This window comes from Ictalurus punctatus, chromosome 24 (genome assembly GCF_001660625.3).
Source record: "Ictalurus punctatus breed USDA103 chromosome 24, Coco_2.0, whole genome shotgun sequence".
NCBI lineage: Eukaryota > Metazoa > Chordata > Actinopteri > Siluriformes > Ictaluridae > Ictalurus > Ictalurus punctatus.
The window spans coordinates 12,520,042-12,535,272 of NC_030439.2; the positions used below are offsets into that span (position 1 = coordinate 12,520,042).

Below are 15,231 nucleotides of genomic sequence, written 5' to 3' on the forward strand. Positions count from 1 at the left end.
TTAATTATGACCCGATATAAGAAAAAATATACACAAGGATACAAGTATACAAAATTCCCACAAGTAGGAACGCTTTGTTTTGTGGGAAGCATTAACGTTACCCGGAAGTTGTTAGTGAGCGCGTTCACACTGGAGGAAATAAAAAAATGGCAGAGCGCGGATACAGTTTCTCTCTCACTACTTTTAGGTAAAGCGTTGCTTTTTTTCCAAATGAAATTTTCGTGGTTTAGACATGTTTATAGTGTAGTAAGTGTTGTATAAACACAGTGAAGTATAGCGCTGGATTAGAGATCTGTGTTGTGTTTATCTGTGAGTGAATGTGAGCTGCTTTGTCACGCTAAGTAAGCAGCACACTAGTGGCTGGAAACTGAAAGCATTAAACACTACCTATGTGTGAGTTTTATCAGTTGAAAGGTGGATAAATTAAATATTTGATGTTTATTTACCGTTTATTTGTTTGGCTGATTGGTGGGTTCCTGTGTAGTTATCATTCACTACATTAACACCAATAGCTTGCTTACAGCACAGGTGCCCAACCCTGGTCCTGGAGTTTCTGCATATTGTAGTGTTTTCCTGATCTAACTCGCCCACTTCAGCTCAGGATGGGCTATTAATGAACTCAGATGATGTGTTTTGAGAGAAATAATGTGTGTTAATGCAAGGGAAACACTATCTTTGTCATTCAGGGGGTATTATAGTACTATTTAATTCAGTAGCTTTCTGCCTGATTGTGTGGAAACTGCTTTTCTCTCCGCAGCCCGTCTGGGAAACTGGTACAGATTGAATATGCATTGGCGGCTGTGGCAGCTGGTGCACCTTCTGTAGGAATTAAAGGTAAATAATCATTTACTTCTGTGTCTGTCGGAAGCTGTTCAATGGCTGGGTGTCCCATCCGGGGTGTATTCCCATCTACCCAGTGTTCCTGCGATTAGCTTCTGGACCCACAGCCAGCCTAACCAGGATAAACCAGTTATGGTTTAAAGTATTGCAGTGCAGATACTGATGTCCATCTTTTCCTTCCTATTCAGCCTCCAATGGTGTGGTGTTGGCAACAGAGAAGAAGCAAAAATCCATACTTTATGATGAGCAAAGCGTTCACAAAGTCGAACCAATAACGAAAAACATTGGCATGGTGTACAGTGGTATGGGTCCTGACTACAGGTATGTGGTGATCACTCTTCTGTTTATTAAACACAGAATCAGATTATTAACACATGAAAAGATTTAGATAAATTCAGACTAGTTGAGTAAAGCATACAGTGTTGTATGAGACATCTGAACAATAAAAGTGGACAAAATCATTATCTCTGTGCCCAAGTCACCAAAATGTCCTAACATTCTGATGCTGTGTTTTGTGATGCTTTTTCTGACAGGGTTCTGGTCAGGAGAGCCAGGAAACTGGCCCAGCAGTACTTCCTGGTTTACCAAGAGCCCATTCCTACAGGCCAGCTAGTGCAGAGGGTGGCCTCAGTCATGCAGGAATACACGCAGTCAGGGTACGTTCACTGAGCTTCTTATTATTCACATTTTATGCATAAGAGTGTATAATAGGGGTATGTACCTCAGTTCTGTGTGATACATTTTGAATCAGTGCTACTACATTGTAAAAACTAAAAATAATAGATAACTGGTGAAAATTTACAGCTGCTTTTAATTTTTACGTACTTTTATTTAATTTTTTGTAGAGGGGTAAGACCATTCGGAGTGTCACTGCTCATCGCTGGTTGGGATGAGGACAGACCATATCTCTTTCAGTCAGATCCTTCGGTAAAACAAACTCACACACTTTGTTGTAATCTGTTTAGTTTTATTTTTTCATTATGTGGTGTATAAATTTCAAATGATTCCAAAGTGCATAACTCGACTCTGCTGGTCTCACAGGGTGCGTACTTCGCCTGGAAAGCCACAGCAATGGGAAAGAACTATGTGAACAGTAAAACCTTCCTTGAAAAAAGGTAATGGAGCCAGTTTTAACCATTTTGGTTTTCATAACAACCAAGACAATTGGCCAGAGCTAAATTCTAGTAAGCAGGTGGTGGTAATAATACTACTACTACTACTACTACTACTACTACTACTACTAATAATAATAATAATAATAATAATCAGATTCATTATTTGACAATATTTTTCCTGCAACTAAGATTGAAATTATTAAAAAAAATTAACATCACAAACTGCTCCCTTAAAATTTCTTTGATTTCTTACATTGTAAATTTCTCCAGTGTGTTGATTTGAGTCACTTGTCCCCTTGTTCACTATTGATTCTACTAAATACAATGATAAATGATATAAGCTAAGCCCAAAACTCACTAGTTTGTTTAGCAGTGCTTTTGTTGGTTCTGTATAATCTGATATTTTTCTTTAAAATGGTAATCCTTGAGACACTTCAGGGGAAAAACAGAAGACCGCAAGTGTTTGCACATTATAGTATAATCTACATACATGCTACTTGTATGAGCCAAATCAAAATATCTCTCAAATGTCCCCACTAAACCTTGTTTTAGTGCTGACCTTGTACAAAAATGTTTCTCATTTGTAAGTCGCTTTGGATAAAAGCGTCTGCTAAGTGAATAAATGTAAAATGTCACCTGAAGCTGTTTCCTTAATTCCAGATACAACGAAGACCTGGAACTTGAAGACGCCATACACACGGCTATCTTGACCTTGAAGGTGTGTTACAGCTTTAAAAACTGATTTTCTATTGTAACAAACACCAGTGACCAAACTTACTGTGGATTTACTTACTAGTTGGTATTATACCATTCATAAAAATGTAACCTTTATATAATATCGTTGAATATAATATTGAGGAGCTGTTTATGATTCAGAGTTCAAGATCTTGAATGATCTTCAAGCATTTAGTAGTTATATACCTTCTCTAGCAACAGCAGTAATGTATGACAATAGGGATACTTAAAATATCTGTCCTGTTTTTTTTTTGTTGTTGTCTTTTTGTATTACTTAAATGATTGATTCTCTCTCATGTGCATGTTTCAATAGGAAAGTTTTGAGGGACAAATAACAGAAGATAACATTGAGGTGGGCATCTGTAATGAAGCTGGATTTCGTAGACTTTCACCTGCTGAAGTGAAGGATTATCTGGCAGCAATTGCGTAAAAAAAACTGCAGCTATATAAAAGTCTGCTTGTATTTTTTTCTTCGTTTTAAAAAACAAAACAAAACAACAACCTCAGTATAATTCAGAACAGCATTTTTATTATTTGTACTGTATACCTACTCTTCTCCTTTGTACAAGAACATAGACCATCAATAAATTTTACGACTCCCACTGCTTTGCTGCTTTGTTTAAGGAAAAATGCAGGAGGTAACACATTAGCAAAACAATTACCGCAGTTGTGAAGATAAACGACTCTGTAATGGCCTAACAATAACAAACTCAGCCGCATACAGCAATTTATTCACCAATGGGCCATGCTACAGTAGATTGTTTCACATTAGCGTGCACCACACACATTACTTAAAGAACAATTTTACTTAAAATGGTAAATATAAATCAGTATCAGTTATTACAGGAAAAAAATCTAAACAATTTTTACAATCTGAAAATAAACCTCCAGTGGCTGCAGATTTTTCTTCTTTAATTTAATGAAACCATTCGCATACAATAAGCACCTTATTCACATGGTGTAGTGAGCATTGGGGTTTGCGACATTGTAGAGGCAGAATCGGACACATCCACCGATTTGGTCAGTTAGCTATTATCCCGTACCTCGACAATCCCAACTCGTCTTCTACGTTTCAGCATGACTTTGCTACAGTTTATTTGCTGCTTTCAAAATTCATCACTTTGCTCCAAAGTGTTGCACAAATTCAGGAAGCTTATAAACTTTTCCAAAGCCCACGTTCGGGTCCATGTTGATAAAGTCATCCAGGTTCATTTTGCACTCTACAAAATCAGATTCATGAGCTGTTAGAGAGAAAAGAAAGTAGAGCGAAAGCAAAGAGAATGAGCAGGAAAAAAGCACATACCTGTTGTTTCTATACAAGGATATGGTGGTGGGGACATACGCCATGTTCCGTTAGAATGCTTCATGTGAGATCTATCTGATGCAAACTTCTTTAAGTAGGTGACCGCTGGTATCACTCGCATCTTCCTGAAAATAGCACATACTGATTTGGCCAAATGTCTATAAACTTGACATTTTAACCAAAGTTTAACAAGATGAAAGTACAAAAAAAAACTTCTACAGTTGTAACTTGCCTTCGAAAATCTGGTTTTAGCAGCTCATCAGATTGAAATGCTTCTCTGGAATACACGTCAAAAGGACATGGGAAGGGAAGGGTGGTGTCCAGATCATACACAAAACTCTGCGCTTGTGGGTTGAAGTGTAGTAACACAACATGGTAATCCTAAAACACATCACATGTTACACATTTAAAAATTCACTTTATATGCTTCACCCCCCTTCATTATTGTGACGAACTCTGCGTACCCATATCACAGGTTCACCCCCTCTGCTGGATTTCTGTTTCCAAATAGGGATCTGCATTACACAGGACAAAACCATGATTAACAGTATGAGCACAGCATATCAGTCTGTTTTCTCATTAATCCTTACCCACCGCTTTATTTTCATTCGATATGAAGACTGCATGCACTTCGTCCAGTGGACACATCTCCTGAGCCTGGATATGTTCACACAATTTCCACACATTCTCTTCACTGTAGAAGAAAATTCATTTAAAAAAAAAAACACGACATAGATGTAAATGTATGTTTCTTAAAGTATCACGTGTCTCTGGGAACTTTGATAACGACCACATTTCTCGCTTTTATTTCTAGAAAGATGATGATGTTATAATCTTTCATGATCTTTGAGATCATCTACCTGGAAGCTTTCAAGAAGCACTGCCTGCTTTAGAACCATGTCATGTCATATATACCTGAACGGCTTGTTTCGTGATTATACTTACACTATGTTATGAAATGTATATGCATGTAATTTCCTTTATAAACCACAATTACTTAAATACATGAAATCACATTTATTTTCTCAAAATCAGTTTTATTTCACTTCATTTCATGATGACCTGTATAAAAAAAATTACATATACATCTCTTTCCCAAATTTGAAAGATACTGCCAATGAATTTCTCAAAAATGTTGCATTTCTGACCGATTTTATAAAGATAATTTGCATTTAAAGAACAACAGTGCAAGGTGTTTTCTTGATTAAACAATATATAAACGTTATTCCAACAAACTGTTCAGTATAAGTCTTTATCATAGTGAAACGAACATTTTAATTCTAACATGATCTAAAGACTATATGTTTGGATTGATTTAGTATGCAAATATATAGAATATAGACCAAGACTCATTTACATAAACAAATACACATATCAGCAATCCACTGGCAAAGACAGACCGGAATGTCTATTGTTTAAAAAAAAAAAAAACCCTATTCACCTGTAGTGTCTTGCCTTGAATATTTACCACCTCTCCCTGATAGTTATACTTGTTCCTTGTAAAACTATGACCCAGGAGTAATGTGAAGCACAAACCTGCACATATGATACAGGAGCTAACAGTGTAGAGGCGTGATCACAAGAACACCTTATAAACTATGAACTCAATCACTTAATTAAAATAAATGAATGCATGATTCAATGAGGAAGCGGTGTGAAAACATCGAGTCCTACCAGTAACAGCTCGTGTACACACAGTCCGCTCTTGCTGGAGTGATAGCTGTGTACTCTGAAGAAATACCTTCTTCATACATGGCAGTGTATAGCTAATTTAAATGACTTAAAATCTAATTTTATTTGCATAAACAGTTATCATGTCATAAATTTAAAGCGCTGAAAATATTAACCTTTCTGCTCTCTTCGTTTACTTTAGTTTAGTAGTGTTACATTTTTTAAAGTCCGTAAGGAAACTCTGAATGATGTTTTAGTACCGGGGTCTAATAACTGCGACATTCCAGGTTTAATCTGCGTGTTAACTAAGCAATGTGATAATCACCTTAAAAAGGTGATAACTGCAGCATCTAGATAAATGCTCACAAATACAAATACTTAAACATGAACGAGGAATGATCTGCACTACATGAGATGGACGAGATAGTAGCTATTAGTAATCAATACTTGGGCACCTCTGGTGGCTCAACATTTTTAACATTCCTTAACTTTTTAAGGATTTTACAAAACAGCCAACAGAATACTCACATCATTCATCGATTAGCTGCGTATTTTGCAAATAATTTCACGATGTTTAAAATGCATTGATAAAGGTTTATTGGTTGCTCATCTCTAGTAAATCACTAGCCTACCACTCCATAATTTACTAAAACCCATATGACAGCTAAAAACTATAGCCTGACTTCTCCCCTGTTATTAAATGTTATTGTTTAAATAATTTAATTCATTCAGGTGGTGGTGGTTGTGTAAAATCTCCTCCGCCCTTCATTGGTGTCAATTTCTGACCCCAGGACTAATGTTGCATTAAAGTGTTTATACTGTAAATCCAACACACTGTTCAAAAAGCTTCTAGTGGACCCTTTCTACAGTCAGTAATTTTATACCAATATGATATTTTAATTGTGGGGGAACAGGACCTCATCCTGAATGTGATATAAATATAATCTAATAACTCAATAACTATATCCAACCACTTAAGTATCCTCTGAACAGCTTTTGTCTCAGATCCAGTTCTTCCCGGGACTTCTGTAATAATCTGTAATAACTGTGATATCATAAACATTATGATGTAATTAGTTATATATTTACACTGAGAAAAATGACTAACAACGTACCTTTCGTTGACATTATGGATGCATATTTCGTACATTTAATGTAGGCTATTTTTATTTTATTTATTTATTTATTTTTTACATTTAAAGGTGCATAATGTGTAACTTTAATATATTAATCTGAAAACTAATTATAAGTGTGCAAGAGTGTACCTTAAATCAAATTAAAGTGACCTTTCCCTCCGTTTAATTATTTGGTTTTGTAACAAAGTAACAAAATAATATTATGAAAAAACATATCTTTTTTTTTTTTTTTTTTTTTTTTAGAGAAAAACGTATGTTATTAAGAAAATGAAGAATTTATGGGATACTTGTCAGTTCACATGCAAGTATGCTATAGGTCTCTTGTCTGAGTGCTTTAGGTGCCGCCCACATATTAACACCTCATTAGATTAAGTAACAGCTGCATTTAGGATGGAATGCACACATGTTGTTCCTCTGTGTGCTGGTAGGCTTATAAATGTGGACCATCAGTTTTCTGAATCCAGACCTACCTGAAGTCAGACTTCGACTTTTTAGCCATGACTAAAACAGTGTATGGAAGTTTTAGGCCTGTAATGAGAGAGACCCGAAAATATCAAAGACACATGAAGGGAACATTCATTGGACTTATCGCATATGTCATTCAAGATTCTCCCAGCAAGATGCTCACCTTCAAACAGGTAGGATAAGAGTCAACATTTCACAATACTAATGCTGTTCAACATTTTAAATGCATGCATTGTAATTGACATCGTATTTATTTATTCTGCAGATTATGAGTAAAATGGAGGTTCTTGTCACTGGGCACAGGAAAGGTCTCGAAAACAACGTCAGAGTCTGTCTGTCATCCAACAAGTGTTTTGTAAAGGTGAGTAGATCTTGGTGTTTTAGCACCACTCAGACTTTTTAAGCTTTGTTGAATTGACCAACACTGATTGAAATCTCAGGTTCCCATTGACCCGGAGTACCCGAATGCTAAGAGGAACTTTTGGAAAGTGGATGAGCGCAGCATCACCCCGAGGATGGTGCGGCGTCATTTCAGTGACATGGCTGAGCTTTTCCCCGGACTGCCTGCCGAATGGAACAGAAAACCAACACCTCCACCTGCTCCCTCACCAGTCTGTCCCGGCAACATGGATCACCGTCCGACCAAATTTACCGGTCCTTTTTCAATAGAGTCGCTGTTAAAGAAGGATCATGTCCCTCAGGTGAAGATCAATATGCAACAAGCAGCTCAACCTGTCCCCAACACTAACCCCTGCTTCCCGGATGAGCATTACAACAGAACAGCGACCACAGACTCACTTACATGTTTAGACGGAGAGAACAGACAGCACAGCTGGTATTACAGATCAGTGGAGGAGGCCAGCTGGAGGAAGCCTGTCCAGAGGATGGATTCATCTCCTGAGCTGCATCATGCATTGCTGTATTCACCACACTTTCCTTATGATCAGGCTGTATTCACTAAAGTGTCGAGCTCTCCACCAAACACACACGAGCTCAGGTACAGGAAATTGTAAATTTCTCAGACTAAAACTTTGAGTGTTGCACTTGAATGAATGGAGATAGATGTTCATCCTTGATTTTTGCTTGCTTGTATATTTTTTTCTTTCTTTATAACAACCGATTAATCGGTTTGGTTAACTCTGGTTTATGGGATTAGAGCAAAACTTCTTTCTTTGACTTCTCTCCCCGATCTCTCTTTCTTTCGTGTATATGGCTAAGATGATTTTTTTTTTTTTTTTATCACCGAAGTCGACTTATGTTTTTAGTAAAGTCTATTAAACAATTGATATGAAGTCATAGAACATTAAGCATATTATATGATGGTTGGGTCTGGGTTTTTTTTGTTTTAAATAACACAATATATCCTATTATGTCACTTTACTGTTCAGTGAATCCAAATAAATCTGAATCATACCACCATTAATAAGACCGTTATTGATCATTCATGATAAAATATTCGTCGGATATTTGAGAACCCTAAAACTGAGTGGTGTCTTAATTTGTCTCTATACAAGACCTATACATTTCAAAGTTTTGTATGACTAACAAATGTGGGTGGTCTGCTAACAGTCCATTAGCACACAACTGAAGAGGCATTGAGTGCGCAAAGCTGCTAAAAGCGGTTAGATATGTCTCATCATCTATTAAGAATAACCTGCATTCTTTTATGTGGCCGCTAGATGGCAATAAGCGGTAAAGGAACGCAAGGCTTCAATTTCAATAATCAAAGCTAAGTTTTAAATGTGGCGCCAGTAAGGTAGCCTATAAACATCTAGCATAGGCAATACAGCATGGACAGAGTGTGAAAAAGAATGCGCTCCTTTTTCATACTACTACTAATGATATTCCATCCATTTTCTGTACCTCATATCCTATACAAGCCTGGAGCCTATGCCAGGGGACTCGGGGCACTGGATGGGTACCAACCTATTGAAAGGCACAATCACACACACTTGCATGTCTATTCACACACTATGGCCAATTTAGAGATGCTAATCAGTGAACACATGTCTTTGGACTGGGGGAGGAAACCGGAATATCCAGAGGAAGCCTCGACAGGGAGAACATACAAATTCTGTGCACACAGAGCAGAGGCAGGAATTGAACTCCAAACCACAGCGGTACAAAGCAAACGTGCTAACCACTAAACCAGCATGCCCCCAACTTCCACTACTACTTCTAATAATACTAATAATAAAAATACTACTACTACTACTACTACTACTACTAAACATATATATAATACAATCACAGAGTAAAAAACACAACGTTTATAGACAATATAACAGAATACAGTTGCAATCAAAATTATTTTGACCCCCATCGCAAATCAGTTTTATTGTCAAAATTTACAGACTTTCATTTGTTTGCAATGAACAAATCAAACAAAAGCTACTGAAATAGTTCAACACATTGAATGCTTCAAGTGGTTTCCTCAAACTCAACTGAAAATACAACTTATAATGATCTCTCCAGTTTCAAAATTATTCAACCCCCCCCCCCCCCCCCCCCCCCCCCCACACACACACACAGACACAATAGAATTCCTCACAACAGCACAAATATGCAAAACAGGTCTTGTCTCAAGAGCTTCATTAGTTGCACCAGGTGTGCTTGAGCTGGAACACCTGAAATACCTGAACTGGATAGGGGTTTGTTGAGTGCACACTACCTGGACAGGGCAGAAAAAGGAAGCTATCAACAGCTGCAACCTGTCAATTTTGACAATAAACCTGATTTGCAAGGGGGTTGAACAATTTTGATTGCAACTGTATAACAGATTTTACAATGATAACTAAGAAATTGTCTTATTTATATTATATTAGTATTACTCAGATTGCCTCATATCTGAGTAATACTAAGCTAGTAGGGGTAAGTAAATTACATTATTATAGGTAGAGGGTTTATAAATGATAAATTACTCCATAATGCAATCTGTGCTCTTTATGTAACAACATTTGATTGAGTATACTGTATCATCTTTATGGGATATTGATTAGTTTTCTTTAGATTTATTGTGGATGTAGTTACATTTAATAAAAAAAATATATATAATCTATATGGAAACTTTTCATTTTGGATTTAAATATCCTTTGTTCCTTTGTCCATCCTTTGTTCAGGATGGCAGAAAAGCTTAGTAGGTATCAGTAGGTGCACAAGCAAAATATGCACATCAGACAGTATTTCAGCAATAACAGGTGAAACTGTTTGTACTGTTCAGAGAGAAAGGATAATAAATCCTAGTGACATGAAGCAGTGTAGCTACTGCTATTGCAGATTTGATCAGGAAATGTGTGTAGGTGCTAAACTGGGCAGGATCAGCATTCACAACTACAGCCTACAACATTCCTGTGCTTTATAGGATTACTGATGGTCAAACTAGATTGTGAGACATCCATTTCCAGTAGGCGTCAACCTAGTATGGCTTCAGTTAGGACAATTCATGTGACTGTAACAGAAAGAAATTGGCTAGAGTGTCAATGGCCAAAAAAGAATGGCAAGGGCATTTGTTTATTATAGTCAAAACTAACATCCATAGTTATCAGGTTCAGACTAACACATTGGTCAAATCACATAGGTAATCAGACTTTTTTTCTTACTGCTGATATAAGGCCCTCAAAAAAGTTTCGCAATCCTGTGATTCAGATTTGCAAACTGCACATTAAGAATGATCTCACTGAGGGTACGCAGTTCTGCACGTCCTCTCTCAGAGGGAATGTCTCAGGCTGATGTGAACACAGCTGTATTGTGTCTCAGCGAGTAGCAACCAATCAGCAACACACATGGGAAGCTGACTTATCTCTTAGTGATCTATATCTGTCTATAGTGTTGTGAAAACTCCTGGCTTGTTTCAGAGTTCAGGCATATGAGGTTGAAATCACTGGCTAGGTTAAGTAGTTTATTTTGTGTTCACCAAATATATCTTGAACACACACAATCTCAAGACATATTTGTTTAGTTCAATTAATTTAGTAAATAAATGTTTTACGTTAATTTTGTTTGTCTTAAACACTAGTACAACAGCAACAACAATAATAAATAACAACGGTAAAAATAAGTAAACTAAAATGTAATGTATTAACAGTATATAATTTTGTATTATGTTGTAATATTATATTTAATAATATTATAATTAAATGATAAATTATATATAAATGAATGTAGTTATATTCTTCTTCTTCTTACATAGTAAACCGCGTGGAAAACCTACCAAAATAGAACAACGAACACAGGCTAACAGTGATGCAAAATGTTCTGTGCTATAATGCAGGGGAAAATATAAAACTTAAAAGACAGTTTTCTTCAAATTCGCTACTATAAACTAATTTACCGGTCTGGAACATGAATAATCGCCGCACGCCCCGCCCACGCACACCGGAGAGTCACGTCCTGCACGTCTTCCCAAGGACATGACCTATTCCACATCCGGCATATACACGTCACTGCCGTACTCGCTTCTGATAGGTTCCTGGTCAAAGGTGAGGCCGCTGTACTACATCAGTGAATTATTATTATTATTATTATTATTATTATTATTAGTAGTAGTAGTAGTAGTAGTAGTAGTAGTAGTAGTAGTAGCATTAGTATTAATATTATTATTAAACAACAATAATTGAATAAGATTAAATTTCTCACGTAATAATGAAAGTAAAGACATAATCACTCAGATCATATAGGTTATAAATGATATATTTCCTCATTTGTAAGTTGCTTTGGATAAAAGCTTCTTTAAATTATTGAATGGTTAAAGATGTAAGAAAGCACATACTTTATTTTATGAGAAACTAACGCTGTTTCATCATGGTTTTAACGCTGATTTACAAATTTTGTATGAATCATGTGATCTTATGCCTGACCATGTCAGAATTAGTATGTAGTTATTTTCCAGCTCCAGGTAATAATTGTATTTAGTAATTAGGTACTGATTAACAACATAAAATAAAGAATCAGTACCATAGCCCAGTAGTTCTCAAAGTGAGGGTCGTGGCTTGAATAAACAGTCAAAACTTTATTCAACATATTTAAATAAAGTTAATGAAATCAATTAGTTCTGAGGGGGTCTGTTTTTATTTTAAATTTGAATATATTTTATAGTTAAAGTAGTTCCTACCTACGAAATGCTTGAGAACCCCTGCCATAGCCATTGTTTTGTTTGCATGACCTTGATTTGAGCTTGAAAGGTAATCACATGTCTCATAATTTTAAGGACAAGAGGACAGCAAAATGATTAACAGACATTCCTTTACATGCTTATGTGTCCAGGGTTTTAGTATATACCCTCAGCAGTGCCAGTTGAGTAATGATTACCAAAGCCCCCTGTCTCAGGTTTATAGTGAAAACACATGCATTAAGTCATGTCTCCATCTGTCTTCATTTACATACGGTTGTAGATTGTTTTGGAAGAATTTTGAGTGCTTAAAAATAATGACTCTTGTATTATAAGGTTTCTCTTGGAACCCTCTCTGATAGGGAACTTGAATGGTTGTACATAGATGGTTAAGTGAGTTCAAATCCCAGGACCAACAAGCTACCACTATTACCTCCTTAAACACTTATAACAGCTAATTTTAATTCACTTGTAAAATAACCACAGATTTAATCATTTTTGTAAAGGTGTATAGAAGTACAGACCTTGAAGATTGACTCCAGTCCAGGGCCTGCTGTCCCATGTTTTTGTGTCTTTAAGGCTGTGGCAGCTGAACTTGGATGTTTATATTTGAGCTTGTTTTCTTAGAAATTTTCAAATGCTCTTCCTGTGTGGCTGACATTCCAGAGCTACATCACTCTGGCCTTATGCCTGTAGGTTGATCAGTGCACTTTAATAGAGTATGAATGTGTGAGCATATTAATTATTCTTGGTAAACTGTGTTATGTGCTACAGTGATTATTAGATAAGAGGCACACAGTGACTGCAATATGAGTGTGCAGTATGAGGCAACAATGCATTCATTTACACAGCATTCATGCTTATATATTTTTGTGTGCATGTTTTAAAATATAGTTCTGTACACAGCATGACTTTCCTTTGATTTCCATGGGCCACTCTGTTATTTTTTTGGTCACTGTTAATTTTCATGGGAAACAAAAACAGGTTCTGCAAGATTCTGGATATTTTCCACCTTGTTAAGTGTCTTATCTAAAAAAAAAACCCAACAACAACCCATGACAGTAACAAGAATGTAATCCTACCTCTAGAAAAAAAAATATTTTAAAATAATGCTAAAATATGACTAAATGTAAAAAATGCCTTAGTTTGTTTAGCTGCTTCAGTTCACGGAGACTGTTACACACATGGAATCTCCTGATTTATTTGACAACAAGCCTTTTATTTGGTGTCAAATAAAACACTTGTTGTCATTTAAATCACAGATCCCATGTTGTTCCATGGTCAAAAGTGCTTGCTACTGCAATTGGTGATGGTGCTGTGTGTAAGCAATATTGACGCACTGTTTACATATTTAATATTTTTCAATTCTTTATTTTATAATTAAAGATTATATTTATTTATGTTTTTGACATTTATTGTAATCAAATTTGTTTGAGAAGGTAGTGAGGTGTAGTGAGGAAGATAGTAAAGTATTCAAAAGCATAATTTATCAAGAATTATCTTTACAAACAACCTCAGCAAATTGAATGTACTCTTTCTGTTCATGTACTGCACCACTACTTTTGTATAATATAATGATGTGTAAATAATGTGAGCTGGAAAAATGTGCTGTGAAAGTTTTTTTCGTTTACCTTTTAATAAAATCATTCCATGATCATCTGTAGTCCTAAAGTAAACAAAAATTCTTAAATGTTAGTATAGGAAGAATAATGAGTAGTGAATATTAAAAAATAACTCCAATTATCCTTGGATTATCCTTGGTAAGTCACAAAGCTGAAGGCCAATGAGTAGTTACAGTTTGCCAAATGTGCCAGTGCTAATACCAGAAACATGTCTGAAATCACCCTTCTGTGTTGGTCTCTAAAACTACACAAAAACGCATAGCCACATAGACACACAAACATACAATTCTACATACATTCTATGAATGAATACAGAAGTTCATAGATGCAGATGGTCTTGAAGATCAGGCAATTTTTCTTTGCATTCCTCTATGTACCATTCCTACATAGAGCATTCATCTATCTTTGTATGGTGAGTCGTTATTGTCAGACACCAGCCCAATCACCACTGTGTTATCTGAAAGAGTGTTTGTGGCCTGTACAAGTACACAGTTGGTGTTGAAAAGGGCATAGAAGAATGGGCTCAAAACACCCTCCTGTGGTATACCAGTGATCAGTGGCAGTGTAGAGGAAGTCTGAATGCCTGAGGTCAGTGTGATAAGAAGTCCAGAATATTACAGCTGTGTGCACTAAGGTCTCTGTCATACAGTTTGGAGGCTAGCCTACTTGTAACAATCATCTTAAATGCGGAGCTGTAGTCAATTAATTACAGTATGGGATATGACCTTTGATTCTCCAGGTGGTTCAGTACAGTGTGGAGGGAGGAGGAAATGGCATCCTCCATGGATCTGTTGGTTTTGCATCATGGCTGTGATGTGTCTCTCAAAGCACTTTATACTGATGGGAGTGAGTGCCATTTGGCGATATTCATTTAAGTTGCTGTTTAAGTTGTTTAAGGTAGCTGGGTGTTTTTTTTTCCAGCACCAATACAATGGTGGCATATTTTAGACACTTGTGAGCAAGTGCATGAGAGGAAGACAGATTAAAGATTTTGTGAAAATCTTCTGCCAACTGTTCTGCATAGCTGGCTTGTTGACTTGCACATGTCCAGAGTAAGTGCCTGGTTGTCCATGAAGTGTAAGCTTCTCGCTGTGGTCTCTACATCACTTGTGTCAAAGCAGGCAAAGGAGTTATTTAGCTTATTTGCAAGATTGGCATCATCTCTAGAGTATAGCTGATGTTATAATCTGAAAATTACTAATGGACTGGAAAACTTGCCACATGCACCACTCTCTGT

At 36.4% G+C, this 15,231-nt stretch overlaps 3 protein-coding genes across 8 annotated transcripts; 2 read left to right on the plus strand and 1 right to left on the minus strand.

Annotated features, from left to right (window-relative positions):
* Nucleotides 1-126: 126 nt before the first annotated feature.
* psma2b (proteasome 20S subunit alpha 2b) lies at nt 127-3,292 on the plus strand. The gene is given in 8 exon segments (NM_001200577.1): nt 127-187; nt 758-834; nt 1,029-1,161; nt 1,374-1,496; nt 1,686-1,767; nt 1,882-1,955; nt 2,616-2,673; nt 3,004-3,292. Coding segments are annotated over 8 exon segments (705 nt in total). The 5' UTR covers nt 127-146; the 3' UTR covers nt 3,121-3,292.
* ntaq1 (N-terminal glutamine amidase 1) lies at nt 3,198-13,097 on the minus strand. 6 transcript variants are annotated; one of them, XM_053675384.1, is made up of 7 exons: nt 12,897-13,097; nt 11,596-11,757; nt 4,588-4,687; nt 4,458-4,508; nt 4,222-4,374; nt 3,994-4,114; nt 3,198-3,910 (listed from the first exon to the last, which is right to left on the minus strand). In XM_053675384.1, the coding sequence occupies exons 1-7, from the start codon at nt 12,932-12,934 to the stop codon at nt 3,807-3,809; spliced, it is 729 nt and encodes a 242-aa protein (XP_053531359.1). In that variant the 5' UTR covers nt 12,935-13,097; the 3' UTR covers nt 3,198-3,806. The 6 variants fall into 6 exon arrangements, with proteins under 6 accessions (XP_053531359.1, XP_047006602.1, XP_017310173.1 ...); XM_047150646.2 differs by having other exon boundaries at nt 3,994-4,118; nt 4,226-4,374; nt 12,897-13,090; XM_017454684.3 differs by lacking the exon at nt 11,596-11,757 and having other exon boundaries at nt 3,994-4,118; nt 4,226-4,374; nt 12,897-13,087.
* LOC108257168 (forkhead box protein H1) lies at nt 7,185-8,623 on the plus strand. The gene is made up of 3 exons (XM_017454681.3): nt 7,185-7,438; nt 7,531-7,626; nt 7,706-8,623. Exons 1-3 carry the CDS (start codon nt 7,298-7,300, stop codon nt 8,276-8,278), a joined length of 810 nt encoding a protein of 269 aa, XP_017310170.1. The 5' UTR covers nt 7,185-7,297; the 3' UTR covers nt 8,279-8,623.
* Nucleotides 13,098-15,231: the final 2,134 nt, after the last annotated feature.